This window comes from Pristis pectinata, chromosome 6 (assembly GCF_009764475.1).
Source record: "Pristis pectinata isolate sPriPec2 chromosome 6, sPriPec2.1.pri, whole genome shotgun sequence".
NCBI lineage: Eukaryota > Metazoa > Chordata > Chondrichthyes > Rhinopristiformes > Pristidae > Pristis > Pristis pectinata.
Genome location: NC_067410.1, coordinates 96943610 through 96967705, shown reverse-complemented (window position 1 = coordinate 96967705; position 24096 = coordinate 96943610). Strand labels below are relative to the sequence as shown.

The 24096-nt window shown below is 41.7% G+C and overlaps 1 protein-coding gene and 1 long non-coding RNA gene across 4 annotated transcripts in view; one reads left to right on the top strand and one right to left on the bottom strand.

Annotated features, from left to right (window-relative positions):
* The window catches only part of LOC127571980 (uncharacterized), a 230350-nt gene that overhangs the window by 103522 nt on the left and 102732 nt on the right, over positions 1–24096 (top strand). The window lies entirely within an intron of this gene.
* Positions 1–24096, bottom strand: part of nyap2a (neuronal tyrosine-phosphorylated phosphoinositide-3-kinase adaptor 2a) — a 126491-nt gene that overhangs the window by 35858 nt on the left and 66537 nt on the right. For all 3 annotated transcript variants that reach the window (XM_052018770.1, XM_052018771.1, XM_052018772.1), the window contains exon 4: positions 14887–15981. In XM_052018770.1, coding sequence (XP_051874730.1) covers positions 14887–15981 — 1095 coding nt within the window. The remainder of the gene's footprint in view (positions 1–14886; positions 15982–24096) is intronic.

The window sequence follows — 24096 nt, the reverse complement described above, 5'->3', positions numbered from 1 at the left end:
TAGAAACAGGCCCTTCGGCCCACCGTCCATGCTGACCATTAGGCGCCTACTTACACTAACCCTACATTAATCCTGTCTCATTTTCCTTACATATCGATGTCACAATTTTTTTGATCCATTTATTTATGGGATAGGGCTTTGCAGAAATGGGTCAACATTTATTACCACATTGCTGTTAATTCAGAAGGCAGTTAAATGTCCATATACACCAGACTGGGTAAAGATGGCAGACTTCCTTCTCTGAAAGACTTCAATGAACTTGGTGGGTCTTAATAACAATTTGGAAGATCATAGGAAACAGGAGCAGGAATAGGCTAATCAACCCCTTGAGCTTGTTCCACCATTCAATAAGGTCATGGTGGCCTCAACATCACTTTCCTACACTCTTCTGGCACCCCTTGGGTCCATCGTACTTTAAATGTCTCTCAGTTTCAGCCTTGAATGACTTTGCTTCCACAGCTCTCTGCAATAGAGAACTCCAAAGATTCACAGCCCCCTGAAGGTAGAAAATTCCTCTGCATGTCCACCTTAATTTGGCGACCTCTTATTCTAACACAATTCTCCCAAGTTCTAGAAACCCCCACAAAGGGAAACATCATCCAGGCTGTCAATCCCACTCAGAATCTTACATGTTTCAATAAAATTACCTTGCATTCTTCTAAGCTTCAATGAGTATAGATGTAACATGCTCCATGGCCACTAATACTGACACATGATTTTTTGTCTATTCCAGATTACTTATTTGAAGTTAAATTTTCCAACTGTTGGCTTGTACTCTCTTGAGGTTAGAAGAATGAGAGGTGATCTCATGTTGAGACAAACAAACTTTTTAAAAGGTTTGACAAGGTCGAGACAGGAAGGATGTCTTTAACGGAGGGATCTATAATCAGTGGTCACAGCCTCAAAATATGGGGCTTCATATTTCAAATTCAGAAGAAATTTCTTTTCCCATAAGATGGTGAATTTTTGGAATTCTTTACTCCAGATGATTATGGAGGCTTGGTTGCTATGTTCAAGACAGATATTGGTAGTTTACTGAATGGCCTACTCCTGCTTCCGTGTCCCATGTCCTTAAAATCAAATATTACTGCTTCACAATAAATGGAACAGGATCTGTGGACAGAGGAACAGAATTAATGCTATAGTTCAGTGACCTTGACCTAATACCATTTTCTCATTCTCTCCCATTCCCTCCTCTCCCTTTTCTCCACTCTACACCATTTAAGTCCCTTTTGGTTTAAATGTCTCTCAATTTCCACCTGAAATATTCAATGGTTCTGTTTCCACAGCTCTCTGGGGTAGAGAGTAAATGATCTGTTGTCAGGACTGGAAAATGTAAGGGAGATAACAGCCTGGAATTTGCTGAGAAATGCAATCACCTGGAGGATTGGATTCCTGTGCAGTTGTGCAGGAATGTGCAAGCTCCAAACTTCCTAAAAGGTCTTTGCCTCTCTCATTTTGGTTAACAGCCCAACACCAGATTCCACACAGGAATCCAGTGGCACAGTACCAAATTCCTGCAGTTTCCTAGAAGTTATCCTGGGAAACCTGCTCACTGAATCTACATCAGGTAAGACCTGAGGCAGGTTCTGCAAGCCCATTCATTTCATTGGAGAGGAATGACTGTGAGGGAGAGAGGTACATTATAAGTTATGTTTTTTTGGACTAATTGATTATATTTCTTGTTGGAGTTTTATAGTGTGTTAAATGTTTTCTATTTTTTAGTAATATTTCAAATTTCTTCCTGTATATATGATTTTAAATCAATTTTGAAGGATCTTTTGAATACTCAAGCTCTTTGAGAACTGAAGGCATGACTCAGCCATCTATCATGGCATGTCTTTATGCACCATAGTCCATCTTGCTGATCACATCAGAGCTGGCTTTGTGGACCAAGCTGCTGCTGGAAGATCTGCTCCGGGTAAGCAGAGGCAAACAGATGAGAGGTGAATACAAGCTGTTTACTTTTCTCAGGGCATCACCGGAGCAGAGAAAGGGGAGTGCGAAAGAAGAAATGAAATGAAAGGCCTGGGGTGGGGTTGAAGGTAGCAGCAATTACATGACAGGATTATTGCAAGTACATAGGGTTGGCAATGGGACAAGCATAAAGAGAAAGTGCAAATGGGAGTATCAACCAATAGATGCCGCTTGAAATCAAATGAGAACAATGGTTAGGATCGAATATTGTTGAACTTAATTTGAGTCCAAAACTATGGTTGCAAGTAGACATGGTTTTAAGGTAATTGGTAAAAGCTCTAGTTAGAAATTGAAGAAAAAGTGTCAAATTGAAATGTGAGGAAATGTTCTGTGAGCTTATGCTGGCATTCATTTGAATATCTTAGGAGGCTGAGGACGGGAAGACCAAAGCAATCTAAAGCTCGGATAATGCCTGGGGACTGAATGAAAATGTTTTATTGTTGGAAGCTTCTGAATGCATATGAAGACTTGTGCCACAGAACTTTCTGTGCAAGTGCAACAGAACATTCACATCCCCTGCAGGTTTAAAATTAGGAAGACAATTGAATTATTCATTCATCTATTCAAAAAGCAGGAAGCAATATAGCTCCAACTGAAGCTGGTCAATACAATAGTATACGTACTCGTTCTTACAATGGAAATGTATTATTCAGTTTTTAAACCTCAATTGTTTAAAATTGAGTAACACAGGTCCCCAAAAGGGAGTGAGATTATATTTTATTTTACATAAAGTGATCCCAGTGGATACTGGCAGAGAGCACTCAAGGCAAATGATAATCTCTAGTCAAGGGTAATTTGTGTTATTGAATTTGTCATTGTAATGATGACATCATCACACCAATACCTGATCTTCAGACAAGTTCCTTTCAAAGATTCTTAAAGGGATATTGTCAGCTAATGAAACTCAGTACATAAATATGCTATAGCATTGCTAGATTGTTCCTTACCCTCAAACACGTTTGCCACTCTAGAGCCCTCCATGAAGGACCCTCACTTTCAGGGTGTTAACCTGCTTCACTTGAGAACTCATCACATTTGTTGTTCAGTGCTTTGCAGTTTGTCCTTCTTTGTGATGGTATGAAGTTTACAATGCAGAAGAAGTTCACTGAGCCCATTGGTTCCATCATTTAGTTTATGGTACTTCAAATGCACATCCAAATTCTGTTTAAATGCAGCTACCAATACCAATACCAATACCAAAGGCTTCTTTCTCTGTCACCTTTTCAGGCAATGAATTTCAAAACCCACTACTCTCTGGGTAAATGTTTTTCCTCAATTTAAATCTCAAACTTTTTACCAATTACTGTAAATCCATGTCTTCTTACAAGCACGGTTTAGGAGAGATTTACCAGAATGATTCCAGGGATGCGGGACTTTAGTTATGTGGGGAGGCTGGAGAACCTTGGCATTGTGTCTTTTGAGGTGCAGAAGATTTTCTAGACCTTTCCCTTTAATCTCAAAATGAGCTCTATTCTATTTCCTGGCTTAACCTTTGAGCTGATCAAACACCATGTTTGCCTTTTTCATTCACATCAGCGACTCTTGAGAACATGATTAAATAGTAAGTTTGCAAAGTATGTGAATTTCTTCATAACCTTCAGAATTAAATTAATGGTGACAGATGGTTGTTTATAGAGCTTAGAAGATGCTGACTGGTGCATTACTTCTACATTAGTGAGAATGATGGAGAATCCATAGATTTAAGCATCTGTTGTAAACCTTTCAATCGTCTGCAGTTTCCAGCTTTTATGCCCATGCATTAGTGTACATTAGTGTACAGCAGGTGCAATGCTACAATTTTCATGGTATACAATGGGCATAAAGGCATCGATACTGGGATATTTGTCGGCAGAATAACCCATAACTGGTGGGTGAAGAATTGTTACTGCTCACATCATGACTTCAGATAATGACATTGAACTACATCAGACATTAGTGTCCTCTTCAATGAGGTAGGACATTTAATAATGTGACCATTTATCACATCTTTAGGTTGTGTAAAGTACTTCACTTTTAATAAACAGCCTTTTGAAACATAATTGCTGTTCTGTATAAATGCAAACTGTTATTACCAACATGCTGCAAAACATAGAACAATTAACTTGTACAAGAAGTCCACAAATACTAATGAAGATGGACAATTAGATAAAGGGGAAACTTTTGCCTGGACTCATATCACTGCCGGAGTGACAGCAGGAGCTTGGAGCTAGTGGTCTTCATGTCTGAGTAGTTGAGGTGAGCTCTCTGTATCTTCTCCATCAGTGTTAGGCTGCCTGTTATACTTGGTGGAAGCAAACAAGACCTAACAGTTGTTATTAAGGTGTTCCTCCCATTAAGATTCTAGGCTCCCTGTGTCAAAGTGCTCCTTTTTTGTCAGTGCAATTCCTTCTTTAATGTCACTGCAGGGTGCAGCAGCTAACATAGAATCATTAACAGAAACAATAGAACTACCTAGGCTGTAATGTACACATTACATGGGATCAGTTGGTACTATTTTTGCTGAGTTAAATGGTCATGTATTCAATTCCACCCTCCAGGGATCTAAACACCGAAGTTCTGAGGGAACAGTTTCCTGGCAGAGTGACCATCTTTTGGATGGGTGGTGCAATGTGCCAACTCAGGTGGACATAAAAAATCCTATATAACTAACTGAAGAACAGGAATCTCCTGCTTGGTATATTGGCTGATGATAACTGCTCAATCAACATCTAAAACAGATTATTTGGTTGTTATCACTTCAGCGCTTGTGAGACCTTGCTGTGAGCAATTTGTATGTGATATTTCTTAATATCAGCAGTTTCAGACTTACTTCATTGGCTACAAAGTGCTTCAGGATGTCTTGATGCTATGAAAGGCACTATATAAACACCATTTTTTTTACGTGTGCAGGAGCTGACACTGAAGCACATATAAACTCTACAGTGCAGGGTGGAAGAAACTACTCTGTTTTACCAGCCAAATATTGCACATAAGGATTGATGTTACATCCACAAGCCACTTCTATAATGTCAAATTATTTTTCATTACAGGATTTATGTAGTTTATAAAGTTGTGGTGATCAGGAACTATAGAGTACAACAGTAATTACCTCATTTATACCGTACATTTTCACACTGCTAGTTTTAGCTTCAATCAAGGTCAGCACATAGATTTTATAAACAAAGCAAAGCCACAATCTGAATTCTCCCAACTATTAAACATTCACCAGTAGCATTTTTCTGAAGTATAATATTGTGTTTTTTATCATGTGTTTGGATTTCTGAAAATTCTTTTGATCAATATATCTGATGAGAAGTAAAGACACCAGCAGATGCTGTAAGTCAAGGTGCAGGAAGGGTGAACAATCCAGTTTGCCATAGCACACAATCTAGACAAAGTGGATTTAATATCAATAACATACATAAATCAGTCAGAACATGCTAACTAAATCAATTTTAGTGGCTACGGGTGGGCAGCAGACATGAAGCACATTGTGCACAAACTAAAGCAATCATTTTAAGTAACAATTGTGGCAGACCAACTGTCGCAGTGAGCTCTGTCGAACATTCATTATCAGTGGGTTATGGGCTGTTCTTCCTGATGGGGTTGTGTGTGACAACGCTGCATCACAAATGAGAAAGAGGATTCCTGGAAGAGGGATACCAGATGTCATATCTCTGGAAACTGTTATATCAAAATCTAAGCTTATCTCAGCCTTCAGCTTCCAGTTAGTATTTGCTTCAAGGCGCCAGAACAATATTAACAAAAAAGGAAGGTTGTCTTGAGATTACTTGATCATGTGATTTGATCCCTATAACAGATCTATAGAGCTATTTGAAATGAATCTGATAGCTTCTGTTGTACGGAATGATTTTATGGTTGGAGCTTCCCTATTGGTTCAGTGAGCAAACTCATTGGTTGATGTGGTAATGAAACCCCAGGGTGAGATTTTTGTCTTCACCAGCTGAGCACTGTGGATTGTTTGTGTGGAGGGTGTACAGGAAGTTCTGCCCAAGTGGACTGCCTGCCAATACAAGGAGCAATCCCAATGTCTTTCCATTCCAATGAATGGAATAAAAAGTCTGTGGGTTTTGGAAGGGGCTGCGATTCTTGTCTGCATTCTACTCAGATGATGCTCAAAGTAAGAACACAAGGACCAGGAGTAGGACTAGGCCAATCAGCCCCTCCTGTCTGCTCTGCCATTCATAAGGCCACGGCTGATCCAAACTTGGCATCGGTACCACGTCCACACTCTCTCCCTTGTAATTCAAATATCTCTCAACCTCTGCCTTCAATACTATTTTATCTTTCATTTTTGGGTGTCTGCGTTTTGCTTGCAAGACCAGCATTTTTTGCCCACCTTTGAGAGTTACAGTGTCGACAGCATGGAAACAGGCCCTTCTGTCTGATTTGTCCGTGTCGACCAAGATAGCTATCTGTGTTAACCCTATTTTCCTGCATGGGGCCTACATCACTCTATTCCTTTCCTATCCATGTACTTGTCCAAATGCTTCTTAAACACTGTTACTGTACCTGTCTCTACCACCTCTTGTGGCAGCTTGTTCCATATGCCTACTACCCTCTGTGTAGAAAAACTTGCCCCTTAGATCTCCTTTAGATTTTTTTTCCTCTCACCTTAAAACTGTGTCCCCTAGTTTTAGACTCCCTTACCGCTGGAAAAAGACTGCAACTACCTGCTCTAACTATGCCCCTTATAACTTTATAAGCCTCTTTAAGGATTTGGAACTTCAACCTCTTGCACTCCCATGAAAACAATCCCAGCCTATCTAATTTCTCCTTATTGTCTCACAAGGATCGGTTCTGGGACCTCTGCTTTTCGTGATTTTTATTAATGACTTGGATGAGGGGGTAGAAGGGTGGGTTGGCAAGTTTGCAGATGTCACAAAGGTTGGTGGTGTTGTGGATAGTGTAGAGGATTGTTGAAGATTGCAGACGGACATTGATAGGATGCAGAGCTGGGCTGAGAAGTGGCAGATGGAATTCAATCCAGAGAAGTGTGAGGTGGTACGCTTTAGGAGGACAAAGTCCAAGGCAGAGTACAAAGTTAATGGCAGGATTCTTGGTAATGTGGAGGAGCAGAGGGATCTGGGGGGTCCACATCTACAGATCCCTGAAAATTGCCTCACAGGTGGATAGAGTAGTTAAGAAAGCTTATGGGGTGTTAGCTTTCATAAGTTGAGGGATCGAGTTTAAGAGCTGCGAAGAAATGATGCAGCTCTATAAAACTCTGGTTAGACCACACTTAGAGTACTGTGTCCAGTTCTGGTCACCTCATTATAGGAAGGATGTGGAGGCATTGGAAAGGGTGCAGAGGAGATTTACCAGGATGTTGCCTGGTTTATAGAGTATGCATTATGAAGATAGACTAAAGGAGCTAGGTCCTTACTCTTTGGAGAGAAGGAGGATGAGAGGAGACATGATAGAGGTGTTCAAAGTATTAAGAGGAATAGATAGAGTGGACAGCCAGTGCCTCTTTCCCAGGGCACCAATGCTCAATACAAGGGGGCATGGCTTTAAAGTAATGGGTGGGAATTTCAAGGGAGATATCAGAGGAAGGTTTTTTATCCAGAGAGTGGTTGGGGCATGGAATGCACTGCCTGGGGCAGTGGTGGAGGCAGGTACATTGGTCAAATTCAAGAGATTACTAGATAGGCATATGGAGGAGTTTAAAATAGGGGATATGTGGGAGGAAGGGGTTAGATAGACTTAGGCAAGGTTTGAAGGTCGGCACCACATTGTGGGCCGAAGGGCCTGTATTATGCTGTACTGTTCTATGTTCTATAACTGCAGCACTCCATTCCAGAAAACATCCAGGTGAACCTCTTCTGCACTCTTTCTAGCGCTACCTCATCCTTTCTGTAGTGTGGTGCCCAGAACTGTACACAATATTCCAAGTGTGGCCTAACCAATGTCTTGTACAGCTCAGAATCAGAATCAGGTTTACTATCACTGACATATGTCATGAAATTTGTTGTTTTTCGGCAGCTGCAACATGATGCCCCAAATCTTAATGCTTGTGTCTATGAATGCAAACAAGCTAAATGCCTTCTTCACTACCCTATCCACCTGTGTTGGCACTTTCAGAGAGCTATGAAATTGCACCCAAGGTCCCTCTGTACATCAATACTTCTCAGGTCCCCACCATTTACTGTTTATGTTCAGCCATTCTTAGATAACTCAAAATGCATCACCTCACTCTTGTCAGAATTAAATTGGAAGATGGTAAGCTGCCTGTATTAAAATTTAGAAACAATGAAGGATTGGTGATATACTTCCAAGGCAGGATGGTGAGTGACTTGGAGGGAAAACTTATATGGTAGTGTTCCCATGTACTTACTGTCCTTATCCTTCTTGGTGGTATAGGTTGTGGATTTGGGAAGTGCTGTTAGAATAGCCTGGGAAAGTTACAGCAAAGACTATGAGACCAGGCAATGCCCAAGCTTTAGTACTGAATATATGCCCCAGAACTAGCTGTACCTCCAGCCAAGCTGTTCCAGTACAGTTACAACACTGGCATCTACCAAACAATGTGAAAAATTGCCCTTTGCACAAAGCAGAGCAAATCCAACTGGACTAATTACTGACCAGTCGGACTATTCTAAGTCATCAGCAAAGCAATGTAAGCTGCCATTGACAGTGGGATCAAGAGACACGTCCTCCCCAGTAATCTATTCACTGATGCACAGTTTGGGTCGCTTGGATCCAGACCTTATCGCAGCTTTGGCTTCTGTGCTGTGGATCTCAAGAGCGAGCTGAGGTGAATCACATTTGGAACTTCTGGCTGAACACATTTGTCAATGCTTTGGCCTTGTCTCTAGCATTCACGCCATCAGTGAGAGTGGACATTTCCTGGAGGTTCTCCTCATGCCACCCCATTCATAACTAAATGTGATAGGACTGCAGAACTTTGATCTGATCAATCAGTTGTGAGATTACTTGGTTCTGTCTATTGCATGCTGTTTTTGCTGTTTAGCAAATCCCCTGCCCAAGATGCCACCTGTGGGTCACAGGCACCATAGAAAATAATATCATTACTTTGTGAATGCAGTGCCTGGATGATGCAACAGTGAGCAGAAAATTGGAAGATGTGACAGAAATCTGCTGTGACCTCTTGGAAAGTTCCTATGGCAAGGAACTTCAAGGTCAACATGACCATGGCCTCAGTGGAGAGAGCTGTTCAGGAAAGAATTCTGGTTGAAGTTCTTCCTACAGGATGTCTCATACATCAGCAATGGCAGCCTGGAAAACCTGACACTGTGAATACATTGTTCATCAGAGATGCAACGGACAAGCAACAAGATGCAATAGGCAGACCTGAGCAACTTGGCCACCGACAGCTCACATCGAAGCTCTGCAGTCCTACCATATTTAGTCAGGAATGGTGGTGGGCACACAGCTGGTGAAAGGAGGAGCTTCCAAGAACACCACCGCCCTCAATGATGGCAAATCCCAGCACATGGGTGCTGCAGTTAAGACTAAAGCATTCGCAGCTATCTTTAGCTGGAAGTTCCAAATAAACAATTGATCTTGGCTTCCTTCTGAGATCCCCACATAGCAGAAGTCAGTCTTCAGCAAATTTGATCCACTGTGTATGAAATGGCTAAGAACACTGGGTATAGCAAAGGCTATTAATCCAGACAATATTCCAGGTATAGTACTGAAGACATAGGACATAGAACATTACAGCACAGTATAAGACCTTCGGCCCACGATGTTGTGCCGACATTTTATCCTGCTCCAAGATCTATCTAATCCTTCAATCCCACGTAGCCCCCCATTTCTCTATCATTCATATGTCTATCTAAGAGTCTCTTAAATGTCCCTAATGTATCTGCCCCATAACATCTGCTGGCAGTGCATTCCACGCACCCACCACTCTCCGTGTAAAAAACTTATCTCTGACATCCCCCTTATACCTTATACTGTGTCGGGTTTTAGATGTTTCAGGAAGGACAGGGAGGGAGGCAAGAGAGGTGGGGGAGTGGTGCTGTTAATCAGAGATAGTGTCACGGCTGCGGAAAAGGTGGACATTGCGGAGGGATTGCCTACGCAGTCTCTGTGGGTGGAGGTTAGGAACAGGAAGGGGTCGATAACTTTGCTGGGTGTTTTTTATAGGCTGCCCAATAGTGACAGGGTTATTGAGGAGCAGATAGGGAAGTAGATCCTAGACAGGTGTTAGAATAACAGAGTTGTTGTGATGGGGATTTTAATTTCCCAAACATCGATTGGCATCTCCACACAGTGAGGGGTTTAGATGGGGTGGAGTTTGTTAGGTGTGTTCAGGAAGGGTTCTTGACACAGTATGTAAGACCTACAAGAGGAGAGGCTGTGCTTGATTTGATATTGGGAGATGAACCTGGTCATGTGTCAGATTTCTCAGTGGGTGAACATTTTGGTGATAGTGATCATAATTCCATCTCCTTTACTTTAGCACTGGAGATTCATAGGAACAGATAGACTAGGGAGGTGTTTACTTGGACTAAAGGGAATTATGAGGCTCTCAGGCAGGAAATTGGAAGATTAAATTGAGAACAGATGTTCTCTGGGAAAAGTACGGAAGATATGTTGCAAATATTCAGGGGGTATTTGTGTGGAGCTCTGCATAGACATGTTCCAATGAGACGAGGGAGTCATGATAGGATACAGGAACCGTGGTGTATGAAGGCTATAATAAATCTAGTCAAAAGGAAAAGAAAAGCATACGAAAGGTATAGAGAGCTAGGTAATGTTAGAGACCTGGAGGAGTTTAAGGCTAAAAGGAAGGAACTTAAGAAAGAGATTAGGAGAGCCAGAAGGGGACATGAGAAGGCCTTGGGGGGCAGGATTAAGGAAAACCCCAAGGCGTTCTACAAGTATGTAAAGAGTAAGAGGATGAGATGCGAAAGGATAGGGCCTATCAAGTGCAGGAGTGAGAAAGTGTGTATGGATCTGGAAGAAATAGCGGAGGTATTTAAAGAATACTTTATGTCAGTATTCACCACGGAAAAAGATCTGGGGGATTGTAGTGGGGATTTGCAGCGGCCTAATAAGCTTGAACATGTAGATATTAGAAAAGAGGTGGTGCTGAAACTTCTGGAAAGCATCAAGTTAGATAAGTCGCCGGGACCGGATGAGATGTACCCCAGGTTACTGCGGGAAGCAAGGGAGGAGATTGCGGAGCTTCTGACAATGATTTTTGCATCGTCGATGGAGATGGAAGAGGTTCCAGAAGATTGGAGGGTTGCGGATGTTGTTCCCTTATTCAAGAAGGGGAGTCAGGATAGCCCAGGGAATTATAGACTGGTGAGTTTTACTTCAGTGGTTGGTAAGCTAATGGAGAAGATCCTGAGAGGCAGGATTTATGAACATTTGGAGAGGTATAATATAATCAGGAATAGTCAGCATGGCTTTGTCAAGGGCATGTCCTGTCTTACGAGCCAGATTGAATTTTTTGAGGATGTGACTAAGCACATCAATGAAGGGAGAGCAGTAGATGTAGTGTATATGGATTTCAGCAAGGCGTTTGATAAGGTATCCCATGCGAGGCTTATGGAGAAGGTGAGGAGACATGGGATCCAAGGGGACATTGCAGTGTGGATCCAGAACTGGCCGGCCCACAGAAGGCAAAGAGTGGTTGTTGAAGGGTTGTATTCTGAGTGGAGGTCAGTGACCAGTGGTGTACCTCAGGGATCTGTACTGGGACCTTTACTCTTAGTGATTTTTATAAATGACCTGGATGAGGAAGTGGAGGGGTGGGTTAGTAAGTTTGAGGATGACACAAAGGTTGGGGGTGTTGTGGATAGTTTGGAGGGCTGTCAGAGGTTACAGAGGGACATAGATAGGATGCAGAGTTGGGCTGAGAAGTGGCAGATGCAGTTCAACCCAGATAAGTGTGAAGTGGTTCATTTTGGTAGGTCAAATATGTTGGCAGAATATAGTATTAATGGTAGGAGTCTTGGCAGTGTGGAGGATCAGAGGGATCTTGGGGTCCGAGTCCATAGGACGCTCAAAGCGGCTGCGCAGGTTGACTCTGTGGTTAAGAAGGCATATGGTTTATTGTCCTTCATCAATCGGGGTATTGAATTTAGGAGCCGTGAGGTATTGTTGCAGCTATATAGGTCCCTGGTCAGACCCCACTTGGAGTATTGTGCTCAGTTCTGGTAGCCTCACTACAGGAAAGCTATGGAAGCCATAGAGAGGGTGCAGAGGAGATTTACAAGGATGCTGCCTGGAATGCAGAGCATGCCTTATGAAAGCAGGTTGAGGGAACTCGGCCTTTTCTCCTTGGAGAGATGGAGGATGAGGGGGGACCTGATAGAGGTGTACAAGATGATGAGAGGTATTGATCGGGTAGATAGTCAGAAGCTTTTCCCCAGGGCTGAATTGGTGGCCACGAAAGGACACAGGTTTAAGGTGCTGGGGAGTAGGTAGAGAGGAGATGTCAGGGGTAAGTTTTTCACTCAGAGAGTGGTGAGTGTGTGGAATGGGCTGCCGGAAACGGTGGTGGAGGTGGATATGATAGGGTCTTTCAAGAGACTGTTAGATAGGTACATGGAGCTGAGTAAAATAGAGGGCTATGGGTAAGCCTAGTAGTTTCTCGGGTAGGGACATAGTCAGCACAGCTTTGTGGGCTGAAGGGCCTGAATTGTGCTGTGGTTTTTCTATGTTCTATGTTTCTATAAATTCGTCCAATCACCTTAAAATTATGTCCCCCCCATGTTAGCCATTTTTGCCCTGGGAAAAAGTCTCTGACAGTCCACTCGATCTATGCCTCTTATCATCTTGTACACCTCTATGCCTCATCTTGTACTCCTCATGTGCCTCAGAACTAGCTGTACCTCCAGCAAGCTGTTCCAGTACAGTTACAACACCAGAATCTGCCAAACAGTGTGGAAAATTGCTCATGTTCACAAAAAGCAGGACAAATCCAATCCATCAATTACCACTCAGTCAGTCTGCTAACACTCATCAGCAAAGTGACTGAAGGTGTCATCGACAGTGCCATCCAGCAGCATTTAATCATCAATAACCTTCTCACTGATGCCCTAACCTGGGTTTCACCAGAGCCACTCTGTTCCAGACCTCATCACAACCTTGATCCACATATAGATCCATGAGCTGAATTCCAAAGGTGAGGTAAGAGTGACTGCCCTTGATATCAAGGCGGCTTTTGTCTGAGTATGATATCAAGGAGCCCAGATAAAACTGAAGTCAATAGACATTAAGGGGAAAACACTCCATTGGTTGGAATCAAGCCTTGCATAGAGGAAAATGGTTGTGGTTGTAGAAGGTCAACCACCCCAGCTTGAGGACATCACTAATAGAATTCCTTAGGGCAATATCCTAGGCCCAACCATCTTCAGCTGCTTCATGAATGACCTTCCTTCCTTTATAAGGTCAAACATTTATGGATGGTTGCACAGAGTTAAAATCTATCTGCATCTCCTCAGTAAGTGAAACAGTCCATGCGTGCATGCAGCAAAGCCGTGGAAACATTCAGACAAGAATTGATCAGTGGCAAGTAACATTTGTGTCACAGAAGTGCCAGGCAATGGTCACCTCCAACAGGAGAGACTTTATTGACTTACTCTTGACATTCAATGATATTACCATCACCGAACCTGCCACCATCAACATCCTGGGGGTCACCATCGACAGAAACCTAACTGAATATGCTACAGTGAGTGACTCATCTTTTGACACCTCAGAGCCTTTTGACCATCTACTAGTCAGGAATGTGACGGAACAACCTGTAGTTGCCTGGAGTAGTGCAGGTCCAACAGTATTAAAGAAACTCAACACCATCCAGGATAAATCTGCCCACTCAATTGGCTCCTGAATAGCCGAGTTAAATAGTCCTTCCCTCCTGCGTGGTCTATAGTGGCTACAGTATGAACCAATGACAAAATTTACTACAATTAGTGTATTTTCCTATGTTGCTCTGACATCACCTCACAAAACTGCAATGTCGATTACTAAGAAGGGCAAGGGCAACAGGGAAAACCACTAATTACGGGTTCCCCTCCAAGTCCCACACCATATCATAGTCCCTTCATCATTGCTGAACCTAAATCTTGGAATTGTCTCCCTAACCCAATTGTTGACTACCTTCAGAAGCAGGTGGGTCAAGGGGGTGGCTACCCACCTACTCCTCAAGGGCAATTAGGATGGCCAATAAATGCTGTTTTTTCTTGTGACAGCCAGTTTCTGAAAAATATCAAGAAATAAAACACCTGTATTACAAGGCTGGTGTTATTTGCTTGCCATGGAGAGCAACATCCAGCCTATTATTTTTGGCAAGCGTTATCCTTATGGAGTTGAAGGTCGCAGGTGCTGGGATAAGGAATATTATTCTATGTTTTGTGTCTGGCACCAGCACAAAGCAATCTCAGTTTGGTTACACCACAGCATTCTATACTCGTTGTTGAAATGTGAGTGACAATTGCTCAAATTTCTGCACTGGCTTCATGCCTGCAGGAGCACAGCCAAAATTATTCCTCTACATCTGGCTGAAAAGGAGACAACTGTCCAATCCCACAGTTATTGGATTATGACAAGGAGTAAAAGAGTGGAAAAGATATACCTCATTGCAACATTTCTTGGATCTTTTTATCCTTATAATGAAGATAATCTGATTTCAAGAACAGACAAACATAGGAAATAGAAGCAGGAGTGGCCCATTCAACTTCTTGTGTCTGCTTCACCTTTCAATAAGATCATGGCTGATCTTTTACCTCAGTTTCCTTAAATAAGCCAATATCCCTTGATTCTGTAAATAATCTATTATTCCCTGATTTTACACTAGCTCTTTAACTTGTTAAATATCAGAAAGGACTTGAAATGTACTCCTCCATTCAATAGACTCCCACAATCCTTAAGCAAAAGATTATCATTCCTTTTCATAAACTGCAAGACCAAGTGATCACTTACTTTCCATGGGCTCCTTGGATTTCCTTCCACTGGCCGATTTCCTCAACAGACTCCTTCCTGAGGTAAAGAGACAGCTGAGCTCTTCCAAGGGACTGGTTGGCGTTCTGGATCGTGACCCACTATGCGCAGATCCTTGGGAAGAAGAGACATTTCCCGTCTTTCCTCCTTCCTGTACTGGGGTTTTCACTGTAGACTGAGGCACTGCGGAAGAACATCTTGGTGTTGGATGTATAGACTCATAGGGTGGGGGTCTTTTTAGGCCTAAAGGAGTCATGGACCGCCCCATAGTGATAGGAGATGGAGTTATTGAGTGACTGAAATGACTTTGAAGACTATGAGGTGATGGCGTCCTATAAAGAGTTGATGGAAGTGGTGGGGAGGAGGGCCTTCCAGTTGCACTTATTCCATGGGAAGGTGGCAAGTCTTTTTCTACTTTCTGGTATCCGGAAGACTGAGCAGGGAGAGATGATGGGGAAGCACCAGTTTGCTTGATATAAGATATGCTTGTTTCTAGTACTGGGAGCTTTATGACTTCAAGAGGAGTTAAAGGGGATTCATCAGAAGCTGGAGAGCATTGGCTTGGAGCTGGCGGAAACACTAACAGAGGGGGACGATGAGGGAGCAGATTTGGGAATGGAGGTGGAATCTCACAAAATAAGCCCTTTGGAGTTGATGGGATTGAAGACTTTGTAATATCCACTTCAGGCACAGTTGGAGTAGGACACTGAGAATGAGGGTCTATATGACCTGGACTGCCCCACTTGAAGTCTTGGACCACCTCATCGAATAATGGATACTTCATTTCCTCATAAACTGCTTCGCTTTGATCATCATCTTCCCTTTTAATATCACGTAATATATTCCCGACCATTTCAATGTACACAGGCTCTTCTTCCTCAGTACCCCGAGTTGGACTAAAAGCTTGTCCTGAAGTGCTCTCTTTGCTTGCCCCAGCGGTCGACTTTCTACTACCGTGCTTTGTGCCGTACGTTTCATCAAAGGACGTGCTGAGCTGTGTGTTTGGGTCACGCCTTGGTTTAGGAGGTGGTATCTTCTTGCCATATTCATCGCTGTGGGGTCTGGGTTTTGTTGATGCTGGGTAAAGATAAGCAGGTATATAATCAGGCAAGTCACTCTTTCAGAAATATCTCACCACAAATTATTACTTCAGTGGAGAGATGCTTGACAATTACACTTTTAAAAGAATGAAGACTTTCATTTACATCTTGCACCTTCAATGATCTCAAGATATCCTAAAGTTAGTTAAGTATATTTGATGTGTATTCACTGCTGTGAGATGAAAAAGGTTACAGATTTCACCTAGTCAGATCCCACTAAATAATCTGTTGTAGTGATGTCAGTAGAGGGATAAATGTTGGCTAGGACACTAGGGAAAACTCTGGGAACTTCTTTAAAACACTGCTATGGTATCTTTACAATTCATGTGAAAGGGCAGACAAGCCCTTAGTTAACATTCCAGCTGAAGTGTATCTCTGACAGCATGGCTCTCATTCAGAACTGCAGCCTAGATTTTTAACTTCAAATCCTCGGAATAGAACCTTGACTCAGAGGCACAATAAGCCACAATTGACATTGCTAGCCTTACAGTTTCTGGCAATCTGGTAGCAATTAACTCACATTTTGATACATGGGCTTATTATTGTCACATGTACCAAGCTAAATACAAGGGTTTCATTGTAATTTATGCACAATTAATATTCTGTACCTTATGAGAACATAGCACATAGAACAGTGCAGCACAGGAACAGGCCCTTTGACCCACCATGTCTGTGCTGACCATGATGCCAATTTCTCTCCCATCGGACAGAAGATACAAAAGCCTGAAAGCAAGTACCACCAGGTCAAGGACAGCTTCTATCTCACTGTTATAAGACTATTGAACGGTTCCCTAGTATGGTAAGATGGACTCTTGACCTCAAAATCTACCCTGTTAAGACCTTGCACCTTCTTGCCTACCTGCACTGCACTTTCTCTGTAACTATTACAGTTTATTCTGCATTCTCTTATTGTTTAACCTTGTACTACCTTGATGCATTGTGTAAGGAATTGATCTGTATGGGCGGTATGCAAGACAAGTTTTTCACTGTATCTCGGTACATGTGACAATAATAAACCAAGTTACCAGTTTAAACTTATCTGTCGGCACATGGTCCATATCCCTTTGTTCCCTGTTTGTTCATGTTCCTGTCTAAGTGCCTCTTGAACGTTGCTATCATATCTGCTTCAACCACCTCCCCTGGCAGCAGGTTCCAGGTACTTACCACTTTCTGTGTAAAATAAACTACCTCGCAAATCTCCTTTAAACTCTCCCCACCTCACCTTAAAGCTATATCCTCTAGTATTTGACACTTCCACCATGGGAAATCTACCTGTCTATGCCTCTCATAATTTTATATACTTCTATCAGTTGCCCCTCAGCCTCTGATGTTCCAGAGAAAACAATCCAAGTTTGTCCAACCTCTCCTTATAGCAAGTACTCTCCAGTCCAGGCAGCATCCTGGTAAACCTCTTCTGCACCCTCTCCAAAGCCTCCATATCTCCTATAATGTGGTGACCAGAACTGCACACAGTACTCCAAATATGGCCTAACCAAAGTTTTGTACAGCTGCAACGTGACTTGCCATTTTTTATAGTCAAAGCCCGACCGATGAAGGCAAGTATGCCATACGCTATCTGCTTGTGTTGCCACTTTCAGGGAGCTATGGACTTGCAGCCCAAGATCCCTCTGTACATCAAATGGAATGATAACTACACAATGACAAACCTTGTTAACAAACAACTCAATTGAAAATAAAAAAAAACTGCAAATCTAAAATAGAAACAGAATTGCTTGAAATATTCAGCAGGTCAGACTGCATTTAGAAAGAGAAACAAGAGTTAATGTCTCAGGTCAAAGACCCTCTATCAGAAGTCATTTGATTGGATTTACACTAAGCAACCTCTCGCATGAGTGTATAAGTATTCCCAGATGTCAAGACATCTTCCAATCTAGTGTACTGTATTCGGTGTTCACAATGTGATCTCTTCCATATTAGAGAAAGCAAATGAGGATTGGGAGATGCTTTGCAGAACATTTCTGTTCCGTCTGCAAGGATGACCTTGAGCTTCCAGTTGTCTATAACTGTAATTCTCCATCCCACTCCCACTCTCACCTATGTGTCTGTGGTCTCCCACACTGTTCTGGTGAAGCCCAATGTAAGCTTGAGGAGCAGCACCTCACCTAAGTCTGCACACATTGAAGCCTTTGTGACTTAGTACTTAAATCATCGATTTCAGATAACTTGCTTTTCCCCTTTTTTAAAAATCAAAACTGGCTAGTTCCACTGTAAGATTATACATCTGTAATATTATTTCAGTTTTTCTCTTTTCATAGATATTGTCAGATCTGCAGCATATTTCCAGTAATCTTTTTTTTGTTTTGGCAACAGCTTTGTCCTGCATTTCACAGCTTTACTTGTCCCTTTGTCAGTTTTCTCTCTCTCTAAATGCCCTCATCAATCTGTTCACCAGTCAGCTCTGTAAACTGGGAATTCCTAGTTTCTCTATCAGAAGGGTATCCTAGGCAGTCTTCAACCCACCCTTTCTGCAACCTAAAATGAACTTTTCTCTCTTTCCCAGTTCTGATAAAGGATCCACAGCCTAAAATGTTAATTCTGGTTCTCCTGATCTGCTGAGCTTTTCCAGCATCTTCTGCTTTCATTTCATCTTTCTTCTCCCACCTGGTCCTCTTGTTCCTGCAGAAGATTCCAGGAATACTCAGCAAGTCAGGCAGTGGTCGTGGAGAAAGAAACCGAGTTATCGTTTCAGGTCAATGACCTTACATGTTCTTGCTATGGAAGTCCTCTGTGCTTTTGCGGCATATTCTGTTCATATTCCAGAATTCCAGCCTCTGCAGTATTTTGCTTATATGTTAGTAGAATGAATACGAGTTCTGACTGTGCTTGGTGACCAATTTTTCACCTAAAATTTGAAAACTAACTGTGAGTCTGGTTTTAGATGTTACTCCTCATTTCCATAGTTACCTTGGTGGTATTACAGCATGTTTCTCGGTCTGTTGGTGCAATAAAGTGGAACAGACCAATTAATTGGGAGTTCTTTACCCAGCTGACATTCTGACATTACTTATTGGTGACATACCAGCCAAGCCAAATGTATTTGGCGTAGATAAATATTTTTGGAAGTTCCATGACTTCATATAAATGTATTATTCGAATTTGTAAAGGCTTCACAGATTTCAAAAAGTATCTGCCACAAGTTTCTCTACAGGTAGATGTAGCATATGAAATTCCTGTAGTCATATGGTATAAAACCATAAAGCTGCTCCTAATACTCACTGCTAAAACACAATCAGCCAATGTAGACACAATGAAAGTTTATAGATTTATTTAGACCATATATTAAGGAAAGTTTATAGATTTATTTACAGCATGTAATGGGAATATTATCACTCAAGATTGGTCCAGTACTTTGATTTCTCACATGATCCTTTCAAGCTGTCAGTGTATTGGAACTGTTTATAGTGACATTAATGGGAAAATATTTTGCCTGTTGACTGAGTATTCATTTGTACTGTATTTTCGATAAGAATTTCACCTTTTCTAAACAAATGGATTAATATCTGTGCCAAAAATAACAGAACAATATCACATAAATTCAACAGGCTAACATTTACTGCAGTCATTATTAAGCTACTATTTTAAAACACACCCCAATCCAAGGGTAATCTTCCATATTTCAAATATCTTGTGCAGCATGAGTATATGAATAATCATGATAGGCTTTTGCACGATGTATACATGGAAAATCAGAAGTGACATTTTTAAACAACAACTTCAATAAACTAAGGGAAGGGTATAATTTCTCCCGGAGGTGGAAATGTCTCATAGATTATGTCAAAGCATTTAAGAATGTGCTCATTTTCAGTGGGGTCTTGAAATTGAATTATGTCACAGAAAGCCTCGCCTTTGTCTTATTCAGCCATTATCATCTATCTCCATTGCCTTTTTGCAGATGCTATTACTTAGATCGTTTCTACTTTAGAGGCTTTCTCAGTGAATCACCCATCGATTTTCTTGAAGTAAATTGTGTTGTCCCAATGCTTTCAGAGGCCAGCTGCCTAAAGAACTACAAGCTCTCTCATAATAAAGAAAGAAAAGGAAAGTTTAAAAATATATCTTTAGGAGTTAAGCAGTGGACGACCACAATGTTTGATGCATAATCACAGGAAGTTAACAAACCGCTAAGACTAACGCAATAATTAAAATGACATTGGTGTGATCAACATGTCCTTTAATGGATTCATATTTCAAAATGAAGATGTTGAAAGCATCCTGCAGTGTTCCTGTGCAATAAGAACAGATCACATTTGATATTCTGCCTACTTATCCAACTGGTGTCCATAACCATCAGGCTTGTTTGAATTGACATTTGTGCAGAATTAATTAGAACAGCAGTTCAAAATGGTTCTGATTGAGGTTAATAGAAAAAAACTGCAGGAGGATCTCTTTAAATACCATGCGCATAACAGGGAAAGTTATGTTATCCACAGCTGCATGAATAAGATTGATATAATACCTAATGTGTACAGATAATATTCATGCCTTGTGCTTACTCTGTGGAATATCAAAGCAATGATTTAACAAGCTACCTGGATCTCCTTCCTGCTTTTTCTACAGCAAAGCTGTTGGAATATAATTTTAAATCCCTATAATGGGTAGGAGAGGGTAGGAGCCAGGTAAAATACTGTGAGTGTTTGTTTTAACTGGTAGATTTGGGGGTATTAAGTTTGCTGCTTTGGGGAGGTGGGTCTGTTCTAATATACGTTGCTGGGGGTCTGTTCTTGATATTTTGGCAGACATTCAGATTTAACATTGCCCAACCCTAGGTAATGAAGCAGCCAAATGGAGACAGGAGCATTCAGACCCAGCAGTTTTGTATTTTAACAAACCAGCACATGGGCAAGAAGGAACTGTCCTTCCCCACAGGTCTCCATGCAAACTTTCTCAATGGAAACCTACCCCTCCTCCTCCAGACCCCTGACTCCTCTCCACTGCTAGTTTTACAGTCTTTCTTAGATACCTGGGATTGTCACAAACCTCTCTTGGCTACAACCTTCTTCCATTGTTTTTTTTTCCCCAGTACATTCTTAGTTGTTGGGCAGGAAATAGAACAACATAATAACAATGAGGTCCTGTTGTTTAATTGTACCCATGGCTGGTCTCAAGCTCTGGACTACTAGAATGTAATAAGTTGTGACAATGTTTTGACTTTAATTTCCACTTGGTTGTATTGAATAAAAATTACTTTTATCATGATGTAATAGCATGACATCATCTAATATACCCCTTATTTCAGTCTTGCCTAATGGGGCTACTCTTTAGTCATCAGAATATTCGTTTAACATGCTCATGGATAGCACTGTGCCAAAGTACAAGAACTTGCTTGCTCTGGCTAAACTTTATGGGATCATGGAATTGGTCTTTCTAGTGTAATGTACAATCACATACAGTAAATGGAACTATGATTCATCTTATTTTGATTGCCCCCGATCTTAAAACAGCAGAGCAGAGAGATTTATTTTCTGAGGGCCCGACAATTTTACTTTGAATAGAGTCTCAACACATTGATTTACTTGGTTGAACTTGTCCTCGCATTGAGCAATTTCTTCTTCAATGCTGTTCAGTTCCTCCAGACCAAAGCTGCCTATGGGCACTCACGTGGGCTCAAGCTTTGCATGCCTTTTAGTGGGATATGTGGAACAGTCTTTGTTTCAGTAATAACCCCAGGCCTACTTCCTCTACTCTTTTTCCAGAATATCAGCAATTGAATTGATGCTGCTGCCTCCAGTCATACAGAGCTTGAAAATTTCATTACTTTTGTTGCCAATTTCCACCGTCTCACCTTCACACATTCCATTTTTGACTTTTCGCTTTCCTTCCCGGATCTCTCTGTCTTTATCTTAGGAGATGGTTGGCCACAAACATCCATTACAAGCCCACAGGCTCCTACAGCTATCTCGAGCCCCCTGTAAGGACTCCATTCCATTCTCTCAGTTCTTTCAGCTATGTTGCATTTGTTCTTATGATGAGACTTTCTATACAGGTATCTCTGAAATGTCTTCCTTTTTCCTAATGTGTGTCTTTCCCCACTATAGTTGTTGACTGAGCCCTTGACCACATCTCATCCACTTCCCACACCTCTGATCTCACCCCCTCTTCTGGACTGAGCATGAACAGAGTTTCCCTGGCCCTCACCTTCCATCAGCCTCTGCATTCAATGGTTCATCCTTTGCAATTTCTGCCAACTTTAACGTGATTCCAGCATCAGACACATAGTCCCCTCACCTTTCAGCATATGAAAGGGATCACATGTTTAATGGTTTCCTTGTCTGCTCTTCCACCACACCAATGATTCCTCATCACTTGGCATTTTCCCATGCAACTGCAGGAGTTGCAACACCTGTGCTTTCACCACTCCCCTTCCCAGAGACCCAAACAGTCTTTCTAGATGAAGCAGCAATTCACTCGCACTCGTGTACTGCATTTGGTGTTCATAATGTGGTCTCCTCTACACTGGAGAAACTAAAAGCAGGTTTGTTTTGTGGAACACCTTTTTTTCAGTCGGCAGGAGTTTCTGGTTACCTGCCACTTTAAATTCTCCTTCACTGTCCCTTTCTGACCTATCTGCTAGTTGTCTCCTGCATTGTTACAATGAGGCTCAATGCAAGTTCTTCATTCTGGGCATGCTGCAAGCCTGCAGGATTCAATATTGAATTTTCCAACTTTAGATAACTCACTCTTTCTTTCTGCCCGTATCAGAACTGGCCATTTCTGACAGTGGTCTATCTGTAATTTTGGCTTAGTTTTCTCTCGGCATGAGTGTAGATTGGTCTGCTGGGCATGTCCTGCAGCCATAACACAGGCAAAGAAGCATAATCTGCTTTTAATTGTCTCATTTTGGTCTCACCCTATCAGAGACACTCTCTTTCTTCTACTTGTATCTCCCCACCTTCTATGCAAATGAAAACTAACTTGCTTACTCTCTTTCCCAGTTCTGACAAAGGGTGTCAGACCTGAAAAGTTAAATCTATTTTTCTTTTCATAGATTGTGCCTGACCTGCTGAGTGTTTCCAAGATTTTCTGTTTTATTTCAGATTTATCGTTAATTGAATTTACAGCTGTATGTTGAAGCAAATGGTTACCTAATTGCAGTAGTTTATTACCTGTATTGGTTTATTATTGTCACTTTTACTGAGTACAGTGAAAAACTTTTGTTGCATACCGTTCATACAGATCAATTCATTACACATTGCATTGAGGTAGTACAGGGTAAAAAAATAATAGAATACAGAGTAAAGTGTCACAGCTATTAGGGAAGTGCAGTGCAGGTAGACAATAAGGTGCAAGGTCATAACAAGATAGATTGTGAGGTCAAGAGTCCATCTCATCGTATAAGGGAACTATTCAATAGTCTTATCACCATGTGATAGAGGCTGTCCTTAAGCTTGGTGGTATGTGCCCTCAGGCTCCTGTATCTTCTGCCTGATGGGAGAGGGGAGAAGAGAGAATGACCCAGGTGGGTGGGGTCTTTGATTATGCTGGCTGCTTCACCCGGGCAGAGCAGTTGCCACACCAAGCTGTGATGCATCCAGATAGGATGCTTTCTATGGTGCATCGATAAAAGTTGGTGAGTGTCAAAGGGGACATGCAAAATTTCTTTAGCCTCCTGAGGAAGTGTGATGTATATAATTGCAAGTGAACCTTTAAAACTAAGTGTATCATGTGGTCTAACTTTTGATACCTTGTTGCACCAGACATGGTTACTAATTGAGATCTACTGCCTTCAATAAAGGATGTTTCGTTGGAAGCTTGATCTCTGTAATACTGCAATACCAAAGAGCTGACAGACACTATAAAAACAGCTTGAGCAAAATCGACACAGACCAGACACAAAGACTTGTCTTGGCTACATAAAATTGCTGACCCATCAAAGAGGCAAGTTAGCCATTGATATTATTGAATTACAAATCCATTACTGTCCAGCGTTTATTAATAATAAATGTTTAATTTATAATTGCTTCCAGGATTGTCAGCTGATTGACACAGACCTGATCATTCAACGTAACAGAAGGTGTAAGCTAGCCAAAGGGAACCTTTTAGGGATTTGTGGCTCTCAATCATATCACTGATC